The sequence below is a fragment of the Staurois parvus genome, unplaced genomic scaffold (assembly GCF_062004578.1).
Source record: "Staurois parvus isolate SC_StPar_1 unplaced genomic scaffold, SC_StPar_1.0 ptg000102l, whole genome shotgun sequence".
Lineage (NCBI taxonomy): Eukaryota > Metazoa > Chordata > Amphibia > Anura > Ranidae > Staurois > Staurois parvus.
In genome coordinates this window covers 6,106,216-6,130,139 of record NW_028317898.1, presented here as the reverse complement: position 1 = coordinate 6,130,139, position 23,924 = coordinate 6,106,216, and the positions used below count along the sequence as shown (strand labels likewise).

The 23,924-nt window shown below is 42.3% G+C and overlaps 1 protein-coding gene across 1 annotated transcript; it reads left to right on the top strand.

Moving 5' to 3' along the window:
• The first annotated feature begins 1,163 nt into the window (after positions 1-1,163).
• On the top strand, positions 1,164-21,185 carry LOC149467766 (alpha-1,4-N-acetylglucosaminyltransferase-like). Its single transcript, XM_089671262.1, has 3 exons — positions 1,164-1,641; positions 19,184-19,189; positions 20,567-21,185. The coding sequence occupies exons 1-3, from the start codon at positions 1,177-1,179 to the stop codon at positions 21,152-21,154; spliced, it is 1,059 nt and encodes a 352-aa protein (XP_089527388.1). The 5' UTR covers positions 1,164-1,176; the 3' UTR covers positions 21,155-21,185.
• The last annotated feature ends 2,739 nt before the right edge of the window (positions 21,186-23,924 follow it).

Genomic DNA, 23,924 nt, shown 5'->3' with positions numbered 1-23,924 from the left:
TGGAGGTTCAATGATGTTTTGGGGTTGTTTTGCTGCCTCTGGCACTGGGTGCCTTGACTGTGTGCAAGGCATCATGAAATCTGAGGATTACCAAAGGATTTTGGGTCGCACTGTAGGGCCCAGTGTCAGAAAGCTGGGTTTGCGTCCAAGATCCTGGGTCTTCCAGCAGGACAATGACCCCAAACATACGTCAAAAAGCACTCAGAAATGGATGGCAAAGAAGCGCTGGAGAGTTCTGAAGTGGCCAGCAATGAGCCCAGATCTAAATCCCATTGAACACCTGTGGAGAGATCTTAAAATTGCTGTTGGGAAAAGGTGTCCTTCCAATAAGAGAGACCTGGAGCTGTTTGCAAAGGAAGAGTGGTCCAAAATTCCGGGTGAGAGGTGTCAGAAGCTTATTGATGGTTATAGGAAGCGACTGATTTCAGTTATGTTTTCCAAAGGGTGTGCAACCAAATATTAAGTTAAGGGTGCCAATACTTTTGTCCAGCCCATTTTTGGGGTTTTGTGTGACATTATGTCATATTTGCTTTTCTGCCTCTGTTTTATATTTGTTCCAATACATACAAAGGGAATAAACATGTGTATAGCAAAACATGTGTTAATGCAATACCTTTTTTGTGTGAAATACTTGATTTTCAGGAAAAATATCAAGGGTGCCAACAATTTCGGCCATGACTGTATATATATATATATATATACTCTCAAATCAAAAGAATACCATGATGTGCAAAATAAAATTGACAACCTAGTATTGCTTAATCCTAAAAATACACATACATTTTAGCATACCATATAAATTGGTAATTACATATATTATAACAAGATATGGTATGCTAAAATTGATGTGTATTATATATACAGTATAGGGAGATGCAGCAATACACTTACTGGGACATTATAATTTATATTGTGGGAACACTTTTTTTGCTTGCAGTCACCCCAGTTTAATATTTGTAATTTTGGACACCAGAACTATTATTATTATTATTTGGAAGATGCAGGATAATCATATATTCTTTATATATGGCACAAATATTTATTTATAAAAAGACAGCAACATTTTTCATTTATTTATCATTATTGTTTTTCATGTTATCATTGACATTTTTTCCTCTTGCAGATTGATGTTAACATACAGCAACAATGATAAAAACCTTAAGGATTTTTTTAGTAATGCTATGTATGACAGCTGCTGGATTTCTGTATAAGGTCACATACAAAGGCAGCAACTTTCCCTACTTTTCCTACATCTTTATAGAAAGCATGGGACATGACACTGCAAATACAATTGTATCTGTAAACCAGTCAGATGGCGCCACAACTGTGGGGACAACTAAACATTCAAAAGTCACAGCAGAAGAGATCCTGAGTGGTGGAAACAGCATCGTATTTCTGGAGACCAGTGAAAGGATACAACTCCCTTCCTTGGTCTTATGTGCAATCGAGTCAGCAGCTCAAGTCTACCCAGACAGATCAGTGGTTCTTTTCATGAAGGGATTAAACCATACAAATGCAGAAGATCAGGAGAATGTTCTCAGTCATTACCCAACCCTTTTATCTCTGGACAATATTCACATCTTTCCTCTGATAATGGAAGATATTTTCAACAATACGCCTCTTTTCAACTGGTATGAGAAGGTAAGATTTAGAAGACTTCGAGGACTAAAATACAAAATGGGAGCTCTTTGTCATTACAATTGTATTCCAGAACAGCTTCGATTCAGTCTCAGTTGTGCCAGTCAAGAATCACAACCCCATTTAAAGCTGAATCTCAGGCAGGTAGAAAAAGAACAGTTCACTTATGTATCAATTAAAAATTGCATTTATTTTGACTAGGTTAGGCTTGATCTTCAAGTCAAATATAAGTTCAACTCAAACATCGGCCATTCATGTGGTTGGCGAACACACGAACAGTAAGGGCATTCGCCCACCACGCCCCACAATGCACTGCACCCTGACAGTGCATTGTGATTGGCCAAAGCAATGCACCTGACCACAGGTCAGATGCAATGCTTTGGCCAATCACAGTGCATGATGATGTCAAAATGGGGCCCCCTTGTGAAATCATCACAGTATTTAAGAACTGTCAGGCTGGTGCAGCTGTCAGATGGCTGGAGCCAGTGTCTAGAACAGAGCATTTTCTTTTTTTTTTTTGGGGGGGGGGGTCAGTGGTGGTGGGCATCATGATTGACATTAGATCTACTTTTTTGATCTTTGTTTTTAATAAATTACTTATCAAACACTGTCTTCTGTAATTTTTTTACACCACACTTTTTTTTGTGAATTAGTGGTACCATGTACCCCATACTCATTCACATGGGGTGGGGGGCGGGATTAAGGGGCTTGTTAAAGGGAGCTTCCAGATTCCCTTAAGCCCCCAGCCTGCAGACCCCCGTAACCATTGGCCACAATTATGGGGAAGAGGCCCTTGTCTCCATCAGCCCATAAACATGGGGACAAGGTGCTTTGGGGGGGAGCCCCCCATGTTGAGGGCATGTGGCCTGGTATGGTTCAGAAGGGGGGGGAGAGCTCACTCGTCGTCGTCCCCTTTCCTGAACTGCCAAGCTGCATGCTCAGATAAGGACCTGGTATGGATTTTGGGGGGACCCCATGCAATTTTTTAATGGCAGCTGACAGCTGAAACATTAAAGAATGTTTTCATTACTAAAATACCACATGACTTAACAATAAAACTCATACGATATTTTAGTAGCTGTGCGGTATCTTACTGCTTACTCAGATACAGTGAGATACTGCTTAGTGAATTGTCCCTGTTCAAAGTTCGCGGTCGAACCTTCGTTAGGTTTGAATGTTCGACCGAGAACTGAACAGGGGGGTGTTTGGCCCATCACTTATTTGGACAAAGAACTGATAAAAGTATATAAATTTGCAATTAGTTTCCTGTAATCTGATATGTAGCAGCCCACAGACTGGGAGAAGGAGGGACAGCATACTTTGCCAATAAGGGCTCTATGGCTTACAGACGTCATATTTAGATGAGGGTGGGCACGTGGCCCATCAGTGTGCTGCTGATAAATATTTTTCCAGACAAAATTTTCACTCCAACTCCACCAAAGTTGTCCTTTAAAGTATATCTAACATCAAAATGTTCTTGCTTTTTAGTTTTGGATATAGCAGAGAATAGTTAAATTGGGTTTTTATTTAATCTAACACTTCCTTTATTTCCTGTCATGTAGACACAACAAAATGGAAGAGAAAATCTGTTATCCAAGAAGGGTCCTTATTATTGTGATTACCTAGCCAAGTCAAATAAGGGTAAATTACAATGGTGAATAAGCTATGGTTGTATTAGTTCCATCCTGCTTGACCTCTGTTTCAGGGGATTCTTGGCCAGATTTAGTCCCCTCTTAACCAAAGCTGGCCATACACGTATAGATTTTTTTCCTTTATCCACACTTTACAGAATGGTATACAAATCTTCCACTGTGGCCTTTGTATTTTGACAACTGGCCCAAGGAACTAGCTGAAATTTGAACAGTGTATGGCCAGCTTAACTAACATACATACAATTATACAAAGCACACTTAACAGGGAGGCTTTGAATTGCCTCATATGCCATTTATTTTTTTTTTATATACAATATTGGTGTTGCATTGGATGCATGTTTCAAAAGCTGGCTAGAAATGCTTATACTTAGCACAATGGCAAGCACTATCTGCCTAGAGTTTGCATGTTCTGGCTGTGTGGGTTTCCTCCGGGTACTCCGGTTTCCTTCCACACACCAAAGACATGCTGGTAGGTTAATTGGCTCCTGCCCAAATTGGCCCTAGTATGTGTATGTATGAATGTGAATTAGGGATATTACATTATATTGTAAGCTGCGTAAATTGCCGGCGCTAAATAAGTACATGTAAAAAATAAATAATTTGTTGGCGGTTTGAATAAATGTTTTTATTGTTTATACTATATCTAGGATAGTTTGGTGTAGTTTTTATGTAGCACCTGTAGGTTTGGGAGTTTGTTTACTAAAGGCAAATAGACTTCTCACTTTACAAGGGAATTTCCCCTAGAACTTAGTGAATGAAATGAAGCTCTGCTGACTTACATCATTCTATCATGTGCAATCAAAAAAGCTTTTTTTTATGTTCCTTGCTTATGATTGATTCACTGAAAAATTTCACCACTTTCGCAAAGCTATGGGGATACTTCCCTTGCAGAGCAACTTCCTTTGCAAAGCAAACAGCCTATTTGCCTTTAGTAAATCAACCCCTTAGTTATTGATTGGTCTACCTACGTACAGGACAAGGCACACTCTTTTGAGGACAGTAAGGTACATATTTTAGACATAAAGAAAATGTAGCCCAAAATACAGGTCATTTCAAAATTCTGGTCAGATTAGAACAATCTATACCAAACAAAGGTGAGGGATTGCAGAACCATCTATAAGTATCATACAATGGTGCTCCAACAATTTTGCGTCAGCATTTTAACACTTTCAGTTAGGTGACTCCCATTCAACAGCTGCTTCATTGAGGTGCATTTTTACCAAGAATGTACTCCAGTTAAAGCAGAACTAAGCCCTTCTATCCTTTTCAGCTAAAGGATCTTTTCACACTGATGGTCTGATCGGGTCCACCTGTCTGTTTTTCAGGCGGACCAGATTGGACCATCCATAAATCTCTATGGACCGGTTGACACCCGCTGGCATCCAATCCGATCTTGTATGCCAGCGGATTGGATCAGATGAAAGTTGGGTGGAAAGGGACTGGTAGTCCATTTCCATCCCATAGGAAAAAGCAGACTGTGTCTGTGTCCGCTCTGCATCAGCGGAGCGGGCACATACCTGTCATCTGCTTGCTCAGTGGGGATCAGCAGAGAGATCCCCTGCTGAGCAAAAGAATCCGCTGGCCGGTCCGTCCCATCTGAAGGAGACCTTAAAAGCTGCCATCTTAGCTTCTGTTTGATCTTTAACTGCCATGAGGCTGCACATGTGATCAGTTATGACACCAGCAATTTGATGGTTTGACAGTTTGATTGAGAACACAAGCAACTGTGACACTCTTCACTCTGAGGAAGTCACGTGGATCGTGACGTAAACGCGTTAAGGTACGCACTGACATCATTTCCAGTGGCACAGTGACGTCATTTTCGGCATCGGCGCCATTTCTGGAGGGATTGTGGAGCAAGTGGAGCTGCATGCATTTCTTAGCATGAGAAACATGGAAACACACCCATGATATGGGAAAAAGCTGATCTTTGTCATTTTACATTACCTAGGAGATAGGAGAAGATATTGGAGGGATCTATCCATACGTTCCATCCTTTGATGATAACTTATTGGGTGCATAAGGTCACCTACATAGCTATTTGGCCCAGTGGGTCGCATCAAGGAGGTGAGGGGCCATCTTGGCCATCTGTGGATTGACCGCACACTGAGTGGCACTGTGATCACCTCACGGAGTTTTGCTGTGATTTTTCACCATCATTGGCATTTATGGACTGCTGCACATAGTATTCATTTTATGAGCACCTAACACTGAATATTTATTGTGCATTCTATATGTGATATTTCCATTTATCTCATTTGTATTTTAGTATAGGTTGTTAGCGTTGCACTATTTTTTGTATTTTTAAGCAAATGTGACAGTTAGCATTCCCAGCATGCCAGGAATGTAACTGTTTTTTGAAACCAGTGAATCAGTGGGGTTGGTTCCGCTTTAACTTCTGCATGACATTATAGTGATTGGTAAGGATGACTGGGATGGCTTTGTTGAAGTTAAAGTAAAATAACAACAAAATACACATACATAATTAGGAAACACACTAGGGAAAGGATAATGTATCTGTAAAAAAGTGTGCACTATTGTTGTATTAGCCCATTCAGACTTACAGCAAGTACTCTGTTCTTGGGGGTCTTTAAGTAACCTCCTTTGTCCCAGACCCATTTCCTTCTTACAAATGTTTAGGTGTGAACCTAGACTAATACAATATGCTGCTTGTTGCTATCCTCACAGTGTCCTCTTGAAGAAATCCATTGTGCATTATTTGAATTAGAGCTTCATTCTCTATTACATTCACATTGTAAGATCGACAGTCACTATGCTGTGTATCCCCGCAGCCACCGGTCTTTCCTCTGACCCACTGTAGTTCTTTACAGCAAGCAGGGACTATGTCCTTGCTCACTGTAGTGGGCAGATTGAGAAGTCTTAGACTCATTGTCTGAGCCTCCCACAATGTGTATGTGACTGTGACTGGCTATGTTGACATATCCAAGATAGAGCCCTCGGAACCATCTCCGTCCTCCACTCCTCCTTTAAAGTGTTACTAAACCCACAACAGTAAAGTCAATATGTATATGCAGTAAAGCATGCTTGTTATACTCACTGTGAAACCTAAGGGGTTAATCTTCTGCATTGTGTAAAAAGGCTGTTTGATCCTGTCTTCCCTGTTCCTCCCCTTTTTAAACTAACCACCACTCCAGACTGAACCATAGGCATGCACATTCTCAATTTGGTGTATATTGCTAGAGAGGTTTTTTTTTCCCTTGGGAGGGTGCATGTGATCAGCACAGGGCCAATCAGCACTGTCCGGAGAGAGGTCAGGGGATTTCTATGCTCCTAGAGCAGAAAGAAAACTCCTTCTACAAGCTTTAGCTAGTGCTCAGCTGGACACTGATAGAAGTCCCAAGACTGCTCTAACTGCTGATGAGAAAAGGTATTTAACAGTTTATAGTTACTAAAATAATTGCACTTCTATGTTGTGTGTACTGTGGGAGACCAGATAGGGTGAATGCAGGGTCCTGGGTTTACTAACACTTTAAGTTCATTGCACATTCTGTGTGTGACTTCTTGCATTTCCCTTTGCATAATGGGAAACTTTCCCCACATGGATATGATGTGCAACAAGAGATAAAGTCCTCCCTCCTATGCCAGGAAGGACCATTCTTTTCCAAGGATTTCATGACGTCACGGGGGCTGAAATTTTAAAATTTGAACAAAAGTTGTCAGCAATGTAACAGAGATTAGGGAGAGGGACATGCATTTGCAATATAAGCTAAATCTCAGAGTTCAGCTTTTAATAATAAAAGCGGATCATTGTAAGCACCCCGGTCAGAGCGAAATGGTTTGTCTCATCTTTTGTTCTTTTGAGAAACTAAATACTTTCTGGCTGAATCACCAGGTGAAACTAAAAGAAAGGAAGCAAGCCTAAAAACAAAAACTAATGCAGCCACCACCAGTGTTAATTTTGACGTCAAATTTCAATTTAGTTTTAATCATAGTCTCATAGTCACAGATTTAGCCATTGTAATATATAATGTCTTTATAAATAGAACCAAGTTTGGTTACAAGAATATTGCTTTTTTGACTTTTCAGAAGAATCATTTTAAAATATATATATAAAAAAATGTGAAGGGCGCATGCGCGGAGGCTGAAGATGGTGGTCACACATTGACCTTGCTCAGCTTCACCGCTCTCTCTTACAGCTCCTTCGGAGATAACATCAGCTACTTAAAGCAGAGAACAGGTATCGGACTCAGTACCACTTGCAGATCCCCATGGGCAAAATCGGGCATCAGAAATACCTTCCATCTCCCACCAAGCATTTGCGACCTACACATATGGATAAATATGTGTCACGAGCCGCATCCCCGGCCCCGAGTGATCACACAATCCCAGCAGCAGAAGCGGATAATCCGACAGGTCGTGAGGCAGAGGTAAGTCATCCCACTGCTCTATCTCCCCCATCTCACAGCAGACATTCTGGATGATAAGTTAAAGTCTTCTGCAGAGTTTATCCCATAATTCTGAGGCAGTGGGGAAAATAGCACAGGAACTCAGAGGGGAGATAGCATTGGTGGAAGAATGTACAGACCACCTAGAAACCAAATTTGATGATTTGGTGCAGTATGTACATGTACTGGAGGAAGACAATCATACTTTGAAACAACAGATGTCCCACCTACAATCCCTGCAGAAAGATCTGAAGAATAGGGAGCAGAGACAAAATCTCTGTATACGAGGTGTTCCTGAATCAAGAGGAGATGCGAATCTGCAAGATTATCTGCAGAGTCTGTTCACGCATTGGCCCCGGAGATTCCAGACATAGATTGGCAAATGGATAGGGCCCACCGGTCTCTTGCCCAAAAACTTCCATTGGACACAAGGCCAAGAGACATCATTGCCCGGTTTCACTACTATGATTGTAAGGAATCTCTGCTGAATTGTAAGCACAACACTGCCTCGGTTGGCTTTAAAGGGGAAAAAAATTCAAGTCTATAGTTATTTGTCTCCTATCACACTGAGACGTACACTTTGTCCGCTTACTCTCCACCTTCAGAAGCATCGCATTGTATACAGATGGGGCTTCCCATTCAGGTGAACTGTAACCAAAGATGGCACTCAACACACAATCAGAGTTCTTCAAGAAGGAGAGGCGTTTCTGCGTAACCTATGCTTATCCCCTCTCCCGGATGAAGCCTTAGCACTACCTCTACCCAAGCCAAGAGCGGTCAACACTCCTAACAAGTTGTGGACCAAGGCAAGATCCAGAAATAAGACGCGCCTCCCGATTCCGCCTGCTTCCCGGTTTTCTTCTGTTACCTGATGACATCATGCAAAGTGCAGCTGTTGATACTTAAGACTCAATGTCTACAGCAGTGATGGCGAACCTTTTTGAGCCCGAGTGCCCAAACTGCAACCCAAAACCAACTTATTTCTTTCAAAGTGCCAACACTGCAATGAAACCTGAATATCGAGCTTTTGGTTTAGAAAAAACAACTCGTACAGTAGTGCAAACTAATTAACAGTACAGGGATGACCAGAGACTGCGGACACAGTACAGGGATGACCAGAGACTGCGGACACAGTACAGGGATGACCAGAGACTGCGGACAGTACAGGGATGACCAGAGACTGCGGACAGTACAGGGATGACCAGAGACTGCGGACACAGTACAGGGATGACCAGAGACTGCGGACACAGTACAGGGATGACCAGAGACTGCGGACACAGTACAGGGATGACCAGAGACTGCGGACACAGTACAGGAGATGACCAGAGACTGCGGACAGTACAGGGATGACCAGAGACTGCGGACAGTACAGGGATGACCAGAGACTGCGGACACAGTACAGGGATGACCAGAGACTGCAGACACAGTACAGGGATGACCAGAGACTGTGGACAGTACAGGGATGACCAGAGACTGCGGACACAGTACAGGGATGACCAGAGACTGCGGACACAGTACAGGAGATGACCAGAGACTGCAGACACAGTACAGGGATGACCAGAGACTGCAGACACAGTACAGGAGATGACCAGAGACTGCGGACACAGTACAGGAGATGACCAGAGACTGCGGACACAGTACAGGAGATGACCAGAGACTGCGGACACAGTACAGGAGATGACCAGAGACTGCGAACAGTACAGGAGATGACCAGAGACTGCGGACAGTACAGGAGATGACCAGAGACTGCGGACAGTACAGGGATGACCAGAGACTGCGGACACAGTACAGGGATGACCAGAGATTGCGGACACAGTACAGGAGATGACCAGAGACTGCGGACACAGTACAGGGATGACCAGAGACTGCGGACAGTACAGGGATGACCAGAGACTGCGGACACAGTACAGGAGATGACCAGAGACTGCGGACACAGTACAGGGATGACCAGTGACTGCGGACAGTACAGGGATGACCAGAGACTGCGGAAAGTACAGGAGATGACCAGAGACTGCGGACAGTACAGGGATGACCAGAGACTGCGGACACAGTACAGGGATGACCAGTGACTGCGGACAGTACAGGGATGACCAGAGACTGCGGACAGTACAGGGATGACCAGAGACTGCGGACACAGTACAGGGATGACCAGAGACTGCGGACAGTACAGGGATGACCAGAGACTGCGGACACAGTACAGGGATGACCAGAGACTGCAGACACAGTACAGGAGATGACCAGAGACTGCAGACACAGTACAGGGATGACCAGAGACTGCGGACACAGTACAGGGATGACCAGTGACTGCGGACAGTACAGGGATGACCAGAGACTGCGGACAGTACAGGGATGACCAGAGACTGCAGACACAGTACAGGGATGACCAGAGACTGCGGACAGTACAGGGATGACCAGAGACTGCGGACACAGTACAGGGATGACCAGAGACTGCAGACACAGTACAGGAGATGACCAGAGACTGCAGACACAGTACAGGAGATGACCAGAGACTGCGGACATAGTACAGGAGATGACCAGAGACTGCGGACACAGTACAGGGATGACCAGAGACTGCGGACACAGTACAGGAGATGACCAGAGACTGCGGACACAGTACAGGAGATGACCAGAGATTGCGGACACAGTACAGGGATGACCAGAGACTGCGGACACAGTACAGGGATGACCAGAGACTGCGGACAGCACAGGGATGACCAGAGACTGCGGACAGCACAGGGATGACCAGAGACTGCGGACAGTACAGGAGATGACCAGAGACTGCGGACAGTACAGGAAATGACCAGAGACTGCGGACAGTACAGGGATGACCAGAGACTGCGGACACAGTACAGGGATGACCAGAGACTGCGGACACAGTACAGGAGATGACCAGAGACTGCGGACACAGTACAGGAGATGACCAGAGACTGCGGACAGTACAGGGATGACCAGAGACTGCGGACACAGTACAGGGATGACCAGAGACTGCGGACAGTACAGGGATGACCAGAGACTGCGGACACAGTACAGGAGATGACCAGAGACTGCGGACACAGTACAGGGATGACCAGTGACTGCGGACAGTACAGGGATGACCAGAGACTGCGGAAAGTACAGGAGATGACCAGAGACTGCGGACAGTACAGGGATGACCAGAGACTGCGGACACAGTACAGGGATGACCAGTGACTGCGGACAGTACAGGGATGACCAGAGACTGCGGACAGTACAGGGATGACCAGAGACTGCGGACACAGTACAGGGATGACCAGAGACTGCGGACAGTACAGGGATGACCAGAGACTGCGGACACAGTACAGGGATGACCAGAGACTGCAGACACAGTACAGGAGATGACCAGAGACTGCAGACACAGTACAGGGATGACCAGAGACTGCGGACACAGTACAGGGATGACCAGTGACTGCGGACAGTACAGGGATGACCAGAGACTGCGGACAGTACAGGGATGACCAGAGACTGCGGACACAGTACAGGGATGACCAGAGACTGCGGACATAGTACAGGGATGACCAGAGACTGCGGACACAGTACAGGGATGACCAGAGACTGCAGACACAGTACAGGAGATGACCAGAGACTGCAGACACAGTACAGGAGATGACCAGAGACTGCGGACATAGTACAGGAGATGACCAGAGACTGCGGACACAGTACAGGGATGACCAGAGACTGCGGACACAGTACAGGAGATGACCAGAGACTGCGGACACAGTACAGGGATGACCAGAGACTGCGGACACAGTACAGGGATGACCAGAGACTGCGGACAGCACAGGGATGACCAGAGACTGCGGCCAGCACAGGGATGACCAGAGACTGCGGACAGCACAGGGATGACCAGAGACTGCGGACAGTACAGAGATGACTGCTGACCTTTGGGGAGGGAGGGGGAGCGGGTACCTGAATTTGACAGGTACCCGCTCTTACTTCCGCAGAGTTTTTTTTTTATCTTACCTGTTCCTTTATCCAGCCGCGCGCTGTCTTCCCGGCTTCTGTAGTGTGGGCGCTCGTCGGACAGCCGGATGCCCAGTGCGCATGCGCGAGAAGCGCTGCGCTTTGTGATTGGTCCGGCGGCTTCTGGGATCTGTCATGTGTCCCAGGTACCGCCTTACCATTCACAAAGAGCACTGCTTCTTGTGCATGCGCACTTGGGACCCGGCTGTCACACACACTACAGCCGGGAAGACAGCGCGCCGCTGGATTCTCCTGGCGTGCCCACAGATAAGGCTCGGCGTGCCGGCTGTGGCACGCGTGCCACGGGTTCGCCATCACTGGTCTACAGACATGCTTTGCCCGTCAATTTTGATATCCACTTTAGGATACCTCCGATACCCTATCAGGATCTTCTCAGATGTTGTGCTGTTATTTGCTGTTTAATTTGGAAAAGAGGAGTTAAGTTACTGTTTAGTTTTCACCCTTCCCATGGCGTCCCCAAACATCTACAACCATTGCTGTAGATGCCTGGGCGGCCTTGGCTGCTCAGGGCTCCTCCATGTTTTGGTATCTTACTATGTCTGCAATTTTGCTCTTTTCTTAGATTTGTTTACTTTGTGTCTGCTAGTAATTTTGCGAGGCACTGGATGCGTCTTTCTTAGTCAATGTTTTTTGCGTTATTCTTTGTTGGAACAGCATGGTTTATTTGTCATACTGCCCTGCATACAACTGCCCCATATTCAGAATACGCCAACATGTCTTTATGACTTTACTCATGTAATTTTAAGTGTTTAAGGCCCTCAAGTATTTTCCTGTAGCATACTCCGCCATGGATGGCACAGGTAAAGCAGGTGTTGCTATTCTTATCAGGAAAGGTTGCCCTGTCCGGGTGTTGTCCTCTGTACTAGACACCCAGGGCAGATTTATACTACTTCAGTGTCAATATGGTGATGTCTATATTTCACTTATTAATGTTTACGTTCCTAATACTAATTCATTGGTATTCTTTAGAGATACTATTTCCCCACGTTTGACATCTTCACACCCTTTCACAATTATTGGAGGAGACTTTGATTTATCTATATCAGCTGCCCGAGATAGGAGATCTCTTCGGGGCCAACTGCCCTCAAAACATGTTTTGAAACAGTCCACCTCTTTTCATCAATGGATCAGAGGACATAAGCTGTTTGATATTTGGAGAATACAACACTCGAATGCTAAACAGTATTCATTCTTTTCCCCTGTGCACCACATCTACACCAGACTAGATTACTTTTTGCTTTCAGCCCCCCTACTTAAACGGACAGTAGGCTCTGATATTGTCCCCAGCTCCTGGTCCGATCACTCTTTTTTGGCTCTAGATCTGTTGGTAGATCGAATAAAATTCACGCACATGCCATTGGTGCTTGAATGACACACTTCTATGTCAAGCAGGAGTCAACACTTCTATTTCAAAAGCATTGCAATACTGGATCTGTGTTAGCATCTTCAACTTTGTGGGAAGCCCATAAAGAGTTTATTAGGGGTCGTTTTATAATGGAAAGCTCAAGTCTTAAGAAATCCCTGCTTCATCAGAAAACTGACCTTATGAACCAATTATCTCAAGTGGAAAAAAAACTAATCGATTCACCCTCTTTACCTAAACTTTGCTTAGTGGTACAACTTAAAGATCAACGTAAGTCACTTGAGGACAGTTCTATAGCGAAGAAACGTTTTACCAATACGCTAATAAACCTCATAGGATGCTGGTTAATAAATTGAAAACAGATTCGACTACTCACGCTTCTGATTTTTTGTTTCAAAGGGATAGCACCCCCATGTATAGCCCCCAACAGATAGCCCAAGTGTTCGAAGACTTCTGTCATAAGCTTTATAAATGCTTATCGCCTGACGTACATCCCACTTTCCATGGAGATTCTTTCAATTTTTTCAGCATTTCATTTCCCTAAACTTAAAAGGGAAGATAGATTAATCCTAAATGCACCCATTACTATGGAGGAGCTATGTGCAGTTGTTAAGGAACTACTGTTGCACAAAGCGCCAGGCCCAGACAGGTTTTCTTACACATACTACAAGCAATTTCTCGCGGATATAGGACCTGCCCTATTGGAATTTTACTCCTCTCTGCTCAGTGGGGCGGAATCTCATTCGTAATTCCAACATTTTCATGTCACAGTCATTCCCAAACCAGGCAAAAATCTTACGAACCGAGCTAATTACAGGCCCATAGCATTACTAAACACGGATTATAACATTTTTATGGAACTCTTAGCTAATCACTTAGCTCCTCTGCTTCCCAAAATCATGCACAATAATCAGGTAGGATTTATCTTGGCAAGACAGGCAGGAGACATCACTAGGCGTACAATCAATTTAGTTGATATACTGAATGGCTCACGAACACTGGCTCTACTGCTAAGTTTAGATGCTCAGAAGGCATTTGACCGGTTGGGATGGCCCTGTATGTTTTAACTACTGTGACGTGGGAATACAAGGACCTTTTTTTAAAGCAATTACGGCACTGTATTCACTAGACAGGGATGCCCTCTGTCCCCACTCTTATTTGTGTTGTGTCTTGAACGATTAGAGCGCACCCTGACATAACAGGAGTGACTGTGAGGGGAAAGGAATACAAACTCTCACTTTTTGCAGATGATGTTCTATTCACTATTGCTAAACCACACTTGTCCTTGCCTACTTTGCATAAACTTTTACAAGCTTTTAGTGATCTATCTGGCTATAAAATAAACACTTCAAAGACAGAAGCTATGCCCCTTAATATCCCACCCCAAGACCTTCTACTGCTTCAAAAACATTACTCATACCATTGGTGTATGTCATCTATTAAATATCTTGGCACTCATATAACTCCAACTTATGCTCATTTGTTTGAGGCCAACTATCCCCCACTGTTTCGGGAAATCTACACTCCCCTAAATCAGTTGGATGCCTATAAGATATTTTTCTTGGGTAGGGTAAATGTGTTAAAAATGTCTATCTTGCCAAAGTTACTTTACCTTTTTGAAACTCTCCCAGTGGCAATACTGCAAGCTCAACTGCAAACTTTACAGCAAGCGTTTCTTAGATTTATTTGGCATTGCAGAAAGCCTCGTATAGCAAGAATGGTTCTTCTGACTCCTAAAAACAATGGAGGGGCTCCGGACCGGATATTACCAAATACTATTTAGCCACTCACTTGAGACAAACGCTGTCATGGTTCACCCAAAAACCCCAGAACAGATGGACGGAGATTGAATTAGGATATATTTATCCAATTCACACATGTTCATTGCTACGCCCTTTTCATTGAGCACTGCCCCTATCCCCTTCCCGCCTATGCTTGAATCTATGAAACTCACCCTCAAAATATGGTCAGCCTGTGTGAAATCCCAGCAGTTGTTATCCATATGCTTTCCATTGTTGAATGTTTTGTACAATCTGGAGCTCCCAGATAGTCTATCTTACCCACAGATGACCTCTTGTGCAGTTAGCGGGATATTTCAACTCCGTCATCTGATCAATCCTGTTACATGCAAGATTCCGTCATTTGAGGAGCTTAGGGCTGGAAATCCACATTACCTGCATCAGCCAGATATACCTATTTGCAGTTCCATCATTATTTCCATATCCTGAATTCATCTGTGACTCTAGCCCGCCCTACAGATTTTTAGAGGATAGTTGCTAAAGGCCCCTCCCAACAACATCTTATCACCTCTTTACATAAGCTACTCCTCAATAGCGGTCCTCTTATCGATAACCCCCACCCGTTACATGAGGAGATGGGAAGACAAACTTCAATGCTCAATCTCTCTGAAATGTTGGCAGATGATTTGAGACTCTGTTACTAAAACCTCTCATTGTGTTGTGTATAAAGAAAATTTATATAAATATTGATGCATTGGTACAAGACCCCTGTAGTGCTTCACGCAATCAACCCAAATCTGTCTGACAAATGCAGGAGGTGCATGGGAGGAGTAGGCACCTTAACACACACATCTTTTGGTTCTGTCCACAGATTGTGGGTTATTGGACTACGGTTAAAATGGTCTTGGAGCAGGTACTCAATGTTACTCTTCCCCTAGACCCGCTACACTATCTTTTGGGGCTACCCTTTAGGGGTATTTCTAAGCAATCTAAGAGGTTGGGAATACATAATCTGATGGGTGATACCACGATTCTGGAAATCAGTCGATATCCCCACATTAAATCATCTTTTAAGAGTGATCTCTGAAATCAGAGAAATGGAATATATTACAGTTCGAGTGGGTGACTACTCAGGTCATTTTTGATCTGTTTGGGAACCATGAGATCACTCTCTCTCTCTTTGGTAGAATTTCCTCCTCACCCCCTCTCCCCCACCCCTTATATAGCTCAGATACCTCTTTACTTTTCAAGCCTCTGACAATTATTGTAACCCAACAATGTGCAGGTTTAGGTTGTCTTGTGTTTTTGTAATGTACAGTTTACCATGCTGTCTAATTATGTTCACATTTCTTTTGTTTCTGTTCTCTTTTATATTGATTGTGGATTTCTTTCACTGCAACGTGTTGTAACCTTGTTCTGAAAAATGGGCTTTTGGTCCTTAATAAAATTTTACAACAATAAAAAAAATGTAATCTCAATTGCCTGTAATGCCTTGATACATATTACATGAACTTTAACAGTTCAAGTAACTAAACACAACAAAAAATGTCTACAGCTATAAGTACAGGCACAGCATAGCACACAAATATACTCAAGGGTAATAATAATTTCTAGAACCAAAATCAGCTTACTGTTCACAGAAAAAGCAGTTTATAGCGGAAATTCACGTGGTAAATGTCCCTCCCTTACATTTTTGTTCCGTGTTCATTCGTTGACGAAACCTGGAATTGATTTTCATAGTTTTTGTCGATTGAAAACAATTCACTGAAAACATGCCGTCAACAAAAACTATGACGAAAATATTTTCATCAACGCAAACTACCACGAGCCACCACATCTAACAATTGGTAAGCTGCAATATAATAAATGTTTACTTTTGTGTTTAATACCACTTTAGGCTCTAACAATAAACTTGTGACACTAAACTATACAAGTATGTATTCCTAACTCAAAAAACTACCTTCTCATTTCAGAGTAAGGTACTCACATTTACAAATATATAAGAGACAGAAAACAACTCAGCCACTGTTGCTTCCGACGGCATGATGATGTCAACACAGGCTCTGCCCCAACGTGTTTTGTCGTAGGAGACATCAGCTGGCCCCTTGAGAATGTTGTTCTCAAATTAATAAAAGAATCAGGCGATTTTAAACTATGAAGCTTTTGTCACTTTTTTTCTCACTGAAATCCTGATAGATGCTGAGAGGCAGTGCTGCTTATAGCTGATCCCTACTGGTGTACCCTGTGGTTCTTAATCTCTATGCAGGATTGCTGCAAAGGTCCCCAGGCATCTAAGAGCATTTTAAGATTTCCTACAATTTTGGGTTCTTTCTTTTTGGTAAGAGGATGATTTTTGGAAGAGGTGGTGGAATTCACAAGGGGATTTCAAATGTCACTTCATTATGTATAAATTTTTGTGGACCTTATTTTTTTTCCACAATTGGGTGATTAGTCATATTTTATATACGCATTGATTTCATTATATAGACAGCACAGCAATTTTTATTTCTGGATTTATCATACATTTATATTTGAGTGCAGCTGTACATATATTTATTTATCCTTTTTTTACATTAAGCACAGTTTTTTTTGTTTTAATTGCTATTTTCTGAATGATTTGAAGTTGTAAGTGGCATGCCAGGGCTCTGTCCTGGGATCAATTCTGTTTAGCTTGTCTATAGACAATATAGTGATTGAAATAACTAGTTTAATCTATCTATGTTTACAAGAAGACCTTGATAAAATAGAGGGTTGGACAGCTATATGGCAACTGAGGCTTAATGTTGAAAAATGTAAAGTAATACACTTGAGAGCTAAAAATACATCTTTTGAATGCAAGACACCCATTAAAGGGGAAAGTGGGAAGTGAGAATGGATCCTGGATGGGTCCATATGCACCACATACTCAACCAGAGCATGCAATGCAAAGCTAAATAAATAAATATATTGGTGGAGCACTGTTGCATAATGTAAAAACAAAAAATATATAAACCATAATCATATTGTAATTTCATAAATATACATTGTGATAAATCCAAAGTGATCTGACCCTCTAGGGATCTAAATGTGACACACCTACACGTGACACAGCAAACGTGAAAAACAAAATGGTCCCAAATTGACCCAATATAGTAAAAACAACAAGAAAACACAAACAACAGACAAAAAAACCCAAATCCCTAATTGGGATTTATGGCTTAAAATGAATCAAATAAAATAAAAACCTAGTGCCACATACTGTGAATCCCTGAAAAAGGGGATATACCTCCTAAATTAAGTGATATGTGCTCAAACAACACAAAAACCACAATTAAATACAGATGTAAAAAACTCTACCCTATCATAAAGCACATAAAGAACTAAACAATCTAATATGAATAAAAATATTGTATAGTGAAATATACAGAGATAAATATTTATAAAAAGTCCAAAAAAGTGGAAACCAGCAAAGTGATCCAATGATTCAAAACCATGCAGGTGATGCGGTGAATGTGCTTTCAAGCCAATGATAATAAATCCTTAAATGGCTGGATTGCCCCCTCACCTCCTTACCGCTACCCAATGGGCCAACGGGTCTATTGGATCACACCAGGATCCTTCACGATCAAAATCTCCTCAGTGGATGGTATCCATAGAAAATCCCCATCAATGGTGGCACTTATACATCACAGGCTCCCCTCCAGATATAGTTACCGTAATATAGCCAACTCACATATGGATCATAATGATGACAAAAGAGAAAGATCCTCCATAGTGTCATACCATTTATTAGATGTAAAAAAGCAAAGAAACGCCAATTGCCCACTCACTTGGTAAGAGATAAATATAAGCATTCAAACCACATGCTATGGGTGTACTCCTGCATGGGTTTCAGGTGTGCCAAGATGGCGTCCACGCCGGAACTACGTCACCACGTACCTACGTTTTGCGTCACGATACCCACGTGACTTCCTCAGGGAAGCTGCAGCAACCAAGGCTAGCAGACTGCTAAAAATTATTTACCAATTTACAAAATGCTGGTTCAGCCTTATCTTGTGTAAGCAGCTCAATTTTGGTCACCAATCCATAGGTAGGATGTGCTTGAACTGAAGAGAATTCGGAGAAGGGCAACAAAAATAAAAAGGGGGCTGGAGGGCCTCGGTTATGAGGAACGACTACAGTCATTAAACTTATTCAACCTGGAGAAGAGGCTGTCATGAACTGGGAATCCGCTCCAATTAGGGGCAGAGTGGCTGACCAGAACTAGCTGCGAAAGCTGGTGGCTGGTGGCAAAAGCCACAGAGTACATACAAAGCTCTTGGTCTGCCTGCTTACTTAGTGACGGCGAGAGCCCTGAAAAGGAACCACCTGGTCTTCACTAGAGTTCCTAGAATTGGTGATGTTAAGCTACAGGTGATACCCAGGTTGTAGTCCTTTGGCTCACCCGAGCAGACTGCAACTGACAGCAGGTGAAAACAACCTTGCAGTGCTGGCGCAAAGGATGCACTAGGTAGCAGGTAACACAGGAGTGACAGCTAGAGTGCATGGAATTACAGAGAGAGACAGATGTGAAACACAGGCTGGGAGTGCACAGGTGCCGATAACAAGAGGCTGGTTGGGACTCACAGGGAAACATACTGGTGCAGAGAAGCAGGTAAGTGAGTATAGAGGAAGACATGGTGGTGAGTGTTAACTGGATGCTGGCACAAGTGCATGGGGTCACAGGTGCAGAACACAGGCCTGGGATCACCAGGATCACAGGATCAGGGGCAGGGACACAGGCTGGAGTGCACAAGGCTGGATGGAGGCTAGAATTACCAAAGACACTGGGGAGTGCTCAGATTACAGATACATTCATGTTCTGGTAGACACTGGGAACACAAGAGGTCATGGAGACCACAATTGAAGCCACTGGAAAACTCTAGAAAATACACAGGGGATATGAATGCTAACATGTGGATTTGTTGCTCGAGCGCTGAGCAATCCACAGGCTAGGCATGTAAGACAGAGCCCCCAGTGTGACTGGCTGGAAGCTGACAGCTGCACACAGAGGCAAGACCAAGTGCTGGAGCATGGAACAAGTACATGTGACAAAGGCTCTTATGAGGGATATGATTGGAATATACAAATCTTTCAATGGTGGCTGTAGTATTGGGAGAAATTTGTGTAATCTAAGGTCTCTGAAGAAGACACGCTACCACACAATGAAATTGATAAAGAAGTGGTTTGGTCATAAAAATGGTTATTTTTTGTTAGAATAGTAAAGATATGAAACTCCCTTCCACAGTATGTGGTAGCAGCAGAGAGTATAAATAATAAAAAAAACTATTGCTCAGTGAACACAATATACAGGGATGTGGAAATTCATGGTCAAATACACACACACACACACACACACACACATATAGGTTGAACTGGACAGACCTGTGTCTTTCGTGAATCTTGCTAACTGTGTAACTATGGAAATCTGGACATGTCCTTGTTTCAGTAACTGAGATTTGCTATATGTAGTTAGATATATTCAACTAGACTTGTTCTGTTATGATGAAGATGTTTCGCCACTTGTCCAAGCAGATTCCTGGGTTCCATATAGAACTTTGGACTATAGATCTTAGAACTTCGAACTGAGGAAGTTGCTTGGATGAGCAGTGAAACATCTTCATCATAACAGAACAAGTCCAGTTGAATGTGAAATGTGACTACTACCCATACCATGATCTGTGTAAATGAGGGCCTGTAAATGAGCATAATGACTGAATCCTCACATTTCTTTTCACCTGTTCTGTCTAGATTAATAGTACTTTGGAAAAATATTGGATCCATGTAAGCTCAGATGGATGCAGACTAGCACTGATCTGGAAATATGGAGGCATTTATATGGACACAGACATCATTTCAATGCGGCCTATACCCCATATGGACTTTCTAGCAGGTGAATCACATCAGTATTCCAGCAATGGTGTTTTTGGATTTCCTCCCCAGCATAACTTTACCTGGACGTGCATGGAAAATTTTGTTAAGAATTATAATGGCAATTCATGGGGAAATCAAGGGCCTCATCTCTTTACTCGTGTTTTGAAAACGGTATGTGATTTACCATGTTTCAACAATACAGAGGATATCATGTGTGGCAACATTTCCTTTTTAAATCCTCAAAGATTTTATCCCATTAATTACCCGTCTTGGGGAAAGTTCTATGAGGTCTGGACCAAGTTGCCAACTTTCAATGAATCCTATGCTTTGCACCTTTGGAATTTTATGAATCATAACCATAAAGCTATGCTACCAGGGAGCAACACTTTGGTGGAACATCTCTATCAACAGCATTGCCCTTCTACATATGCAACACTTCAGAGGAATGAAAGTATTTATACCTAGGGATGGCAATGAAGAAAAAGTACAATGCTATTTGTGCTAACTTTGTTTTAAAGTATGTTTTAAAGCGTATACATTCTTGAAACTGCTATTTTATATCACTTTTTAATTGTTTATCTTATTTTTTTCTTTTCCAATAAACACAAAAATGCATTAAATGCAGTTTGAGTGTTGGTAGCCCTGACTTGTTGCCAGCTTCAACCAAACTGGCCAGGGACACCTCCTATCATCTCCATGCTGAGGAACTAAAGCTGGCCATCCATGGAATGAAATTCAGTAGGGACACAAGAGTACTGACCTTCTGAAAAGTAGCATGCTAAAGACAGGAACAATACACACAATGATGTATAGTCAGGGAGAGTACTAAACCCTCAATACACTGCAGATCTCCAAAAAGGTGTAGAAGATGATGCATGTCTTAGTAGACCTGACGCATCTCCTCTGCTCTTGGAACTAACAGAAAGTAGATAACCTCGTCAGCAGAGTGTTTAACTTTTTATCAGACCAGTTAGTGGTAAATGAACCCAACATATTGCCATGTGTTTCAGTAAATAGCAGTATGCACATTAATGAGTAAGTAAATGATTATGGATTCAGACTTAAGCAGCACTGGCATTATTAGGGTAGGGGGATAGCTCCTTATTGGGTGAATTTTGATGAATAACCGCAATGGTGTTGCTAATAGTGGGGTGTTCTTTAGGGGTCAGTAATGTTTACCTGGTCAACAAAAAAAAGAAAATTACTCTATGGCATATTGTGAATCATAAATTAAAAAGAGCTGCATATCCTATGTGAATATATACACTAAAAACAAAATAGGAGAAAGGGAGGCGTAATATGAAGAAAGTGCTTAACCTATACCCAATACTATATACTAAAAACCAGTGTATAGTAGTGCAAGTATTAACATACAAATATGTAAACCAGTCCATGCAAAATAAAAATTCATCAAATACATATGTGCAAATATATAAATGCTTTCATGTAAACAGTCCTTGAATATAAATAACAGTTTCTTCCAGCCAGCGTTCACTGGTCTACTGGTAGTACAAAATGCTCACATTAATAAGTGCAAAAACCAGCACTAAACAACCTGCCTGTGTATATTGTTGAGAGCGCTGCCACTCCACTCATGTCCTGAAGCCGCCATGCGCTCCAACTCCCGGACGGGTAATTGGATGTTCCAGAATGGAAGTGATGTAACTAGAAGTTCCACCTTGCTGCGCATTTCATCAGAATGACTGCTTACTCATAATGCCATTCTTTGTTTTTGTTTCTTGCTTTGTTCATATTTCATTTCTAAATTTTACAACCACTTTCATGGAAAAAAATTAAAGCATACCATACTTAGTGAACAAGGCTAATAACACAGGCAGGGAGGAAAAATGGAGGATCATCAGCATAAGCAACGATCATATGTTCTGTAGTAGAAAGGGATAGTCCCTAAATTATTGCGTCAAATCTCATCTTCCAAAGAAATGGTTCAAGGGTCAAGATAAAGATTATTGAGGACAACAGGCAGAATTTTAATGCAGAAGAGATATACTATGGAGGAGATTTACTAAAATTAGAGCACTCAGGATCTGGTGCAGCTGTGCATAGTAGCCAATCAGCTTCTAACTTCAGCTTCTTCAACTAAACTAAAACCTGGAAGCTGATTGATTTCTATGCACCATACAGTTTTAGTAAATAACCCCCTATGTATCTCCTGCACTAAAATTCCATTTCTTGGCTGCATGCCTTTGCACTGGGCTTCAAACGCATTACTGAGATGTGCTGCATATACACTTTAAGATAAATATCCTATTGTACTGGGAACTAGTTTCTAAACTACTAGTCTCATGCATTGATTAATGTATTTTTCAGTTCATGGAAAATATTGTAACAGGATCTAACAGCTAATTACAGGATTTAATCTTTCATGCATTGAGGTGTGTTGACAGCCCTTTTATAATGACTGCTTATAACCCAACCTAATTCAATGGATAGAAAACATGTTAGATAAAGTACATTGTGGGGTGAATTGGTTCTAACTAGATGACATTCAACTTAAATAAAACACTGTGTATCATAAAGATTTACAAAGTGTTTTTTCTTTCATCAAATTCTGTTTTAACTAGTAATACATGTGTTAATGTGTTATGGATTTTTCTGGTGGCGACACTATCTATTTTACCTATTCTCTGCAATTGCACTTTTAGTTTTGTGTTTAGAGACTGGGAAACAGATTCTGCCAAAGTATTGTACAGGACCCCACGGATAGGTCCTAGACGAGTGCTATGTGTCACCAATATTTGGGTTGTGGTCCCTTTGACCACTTGTCCTCCTGAAGATTTACCCCCCTTCCTGACCAGGCCATTTTTTTCGATACAGCGCTGCATTACTTTAACTGAAAATTGCGCAGTCATGCAACACTGCACCCAAGTGAAATTTATTTCCTTTTTTCCCCACAAATAGAGCTTTCTTTTGGTGGTATTTGATCACCTCTGCTTTTTTTTGTGTGCTATAAACAAAAAAGGGCAATTTTGAAAAAAAAAATGAATATTTTTGACATTTTGCTATTAAACATGTCCAGTAAAAAAATGTAAAGAATCACATTTCGTCATAAATTTAGGACAAAATGTATTCTGCTACATGCTATAAAATCCCAATACGTGTAAATTAATTGGTTTACATGAAAGTTATAGCGTTTATGGCGGTATATATACTGGAATTTGTTTTTTTATTAGTAATGGCAGCGATCAGTGACTTATAGCGAGACTGCAGCGGGCAT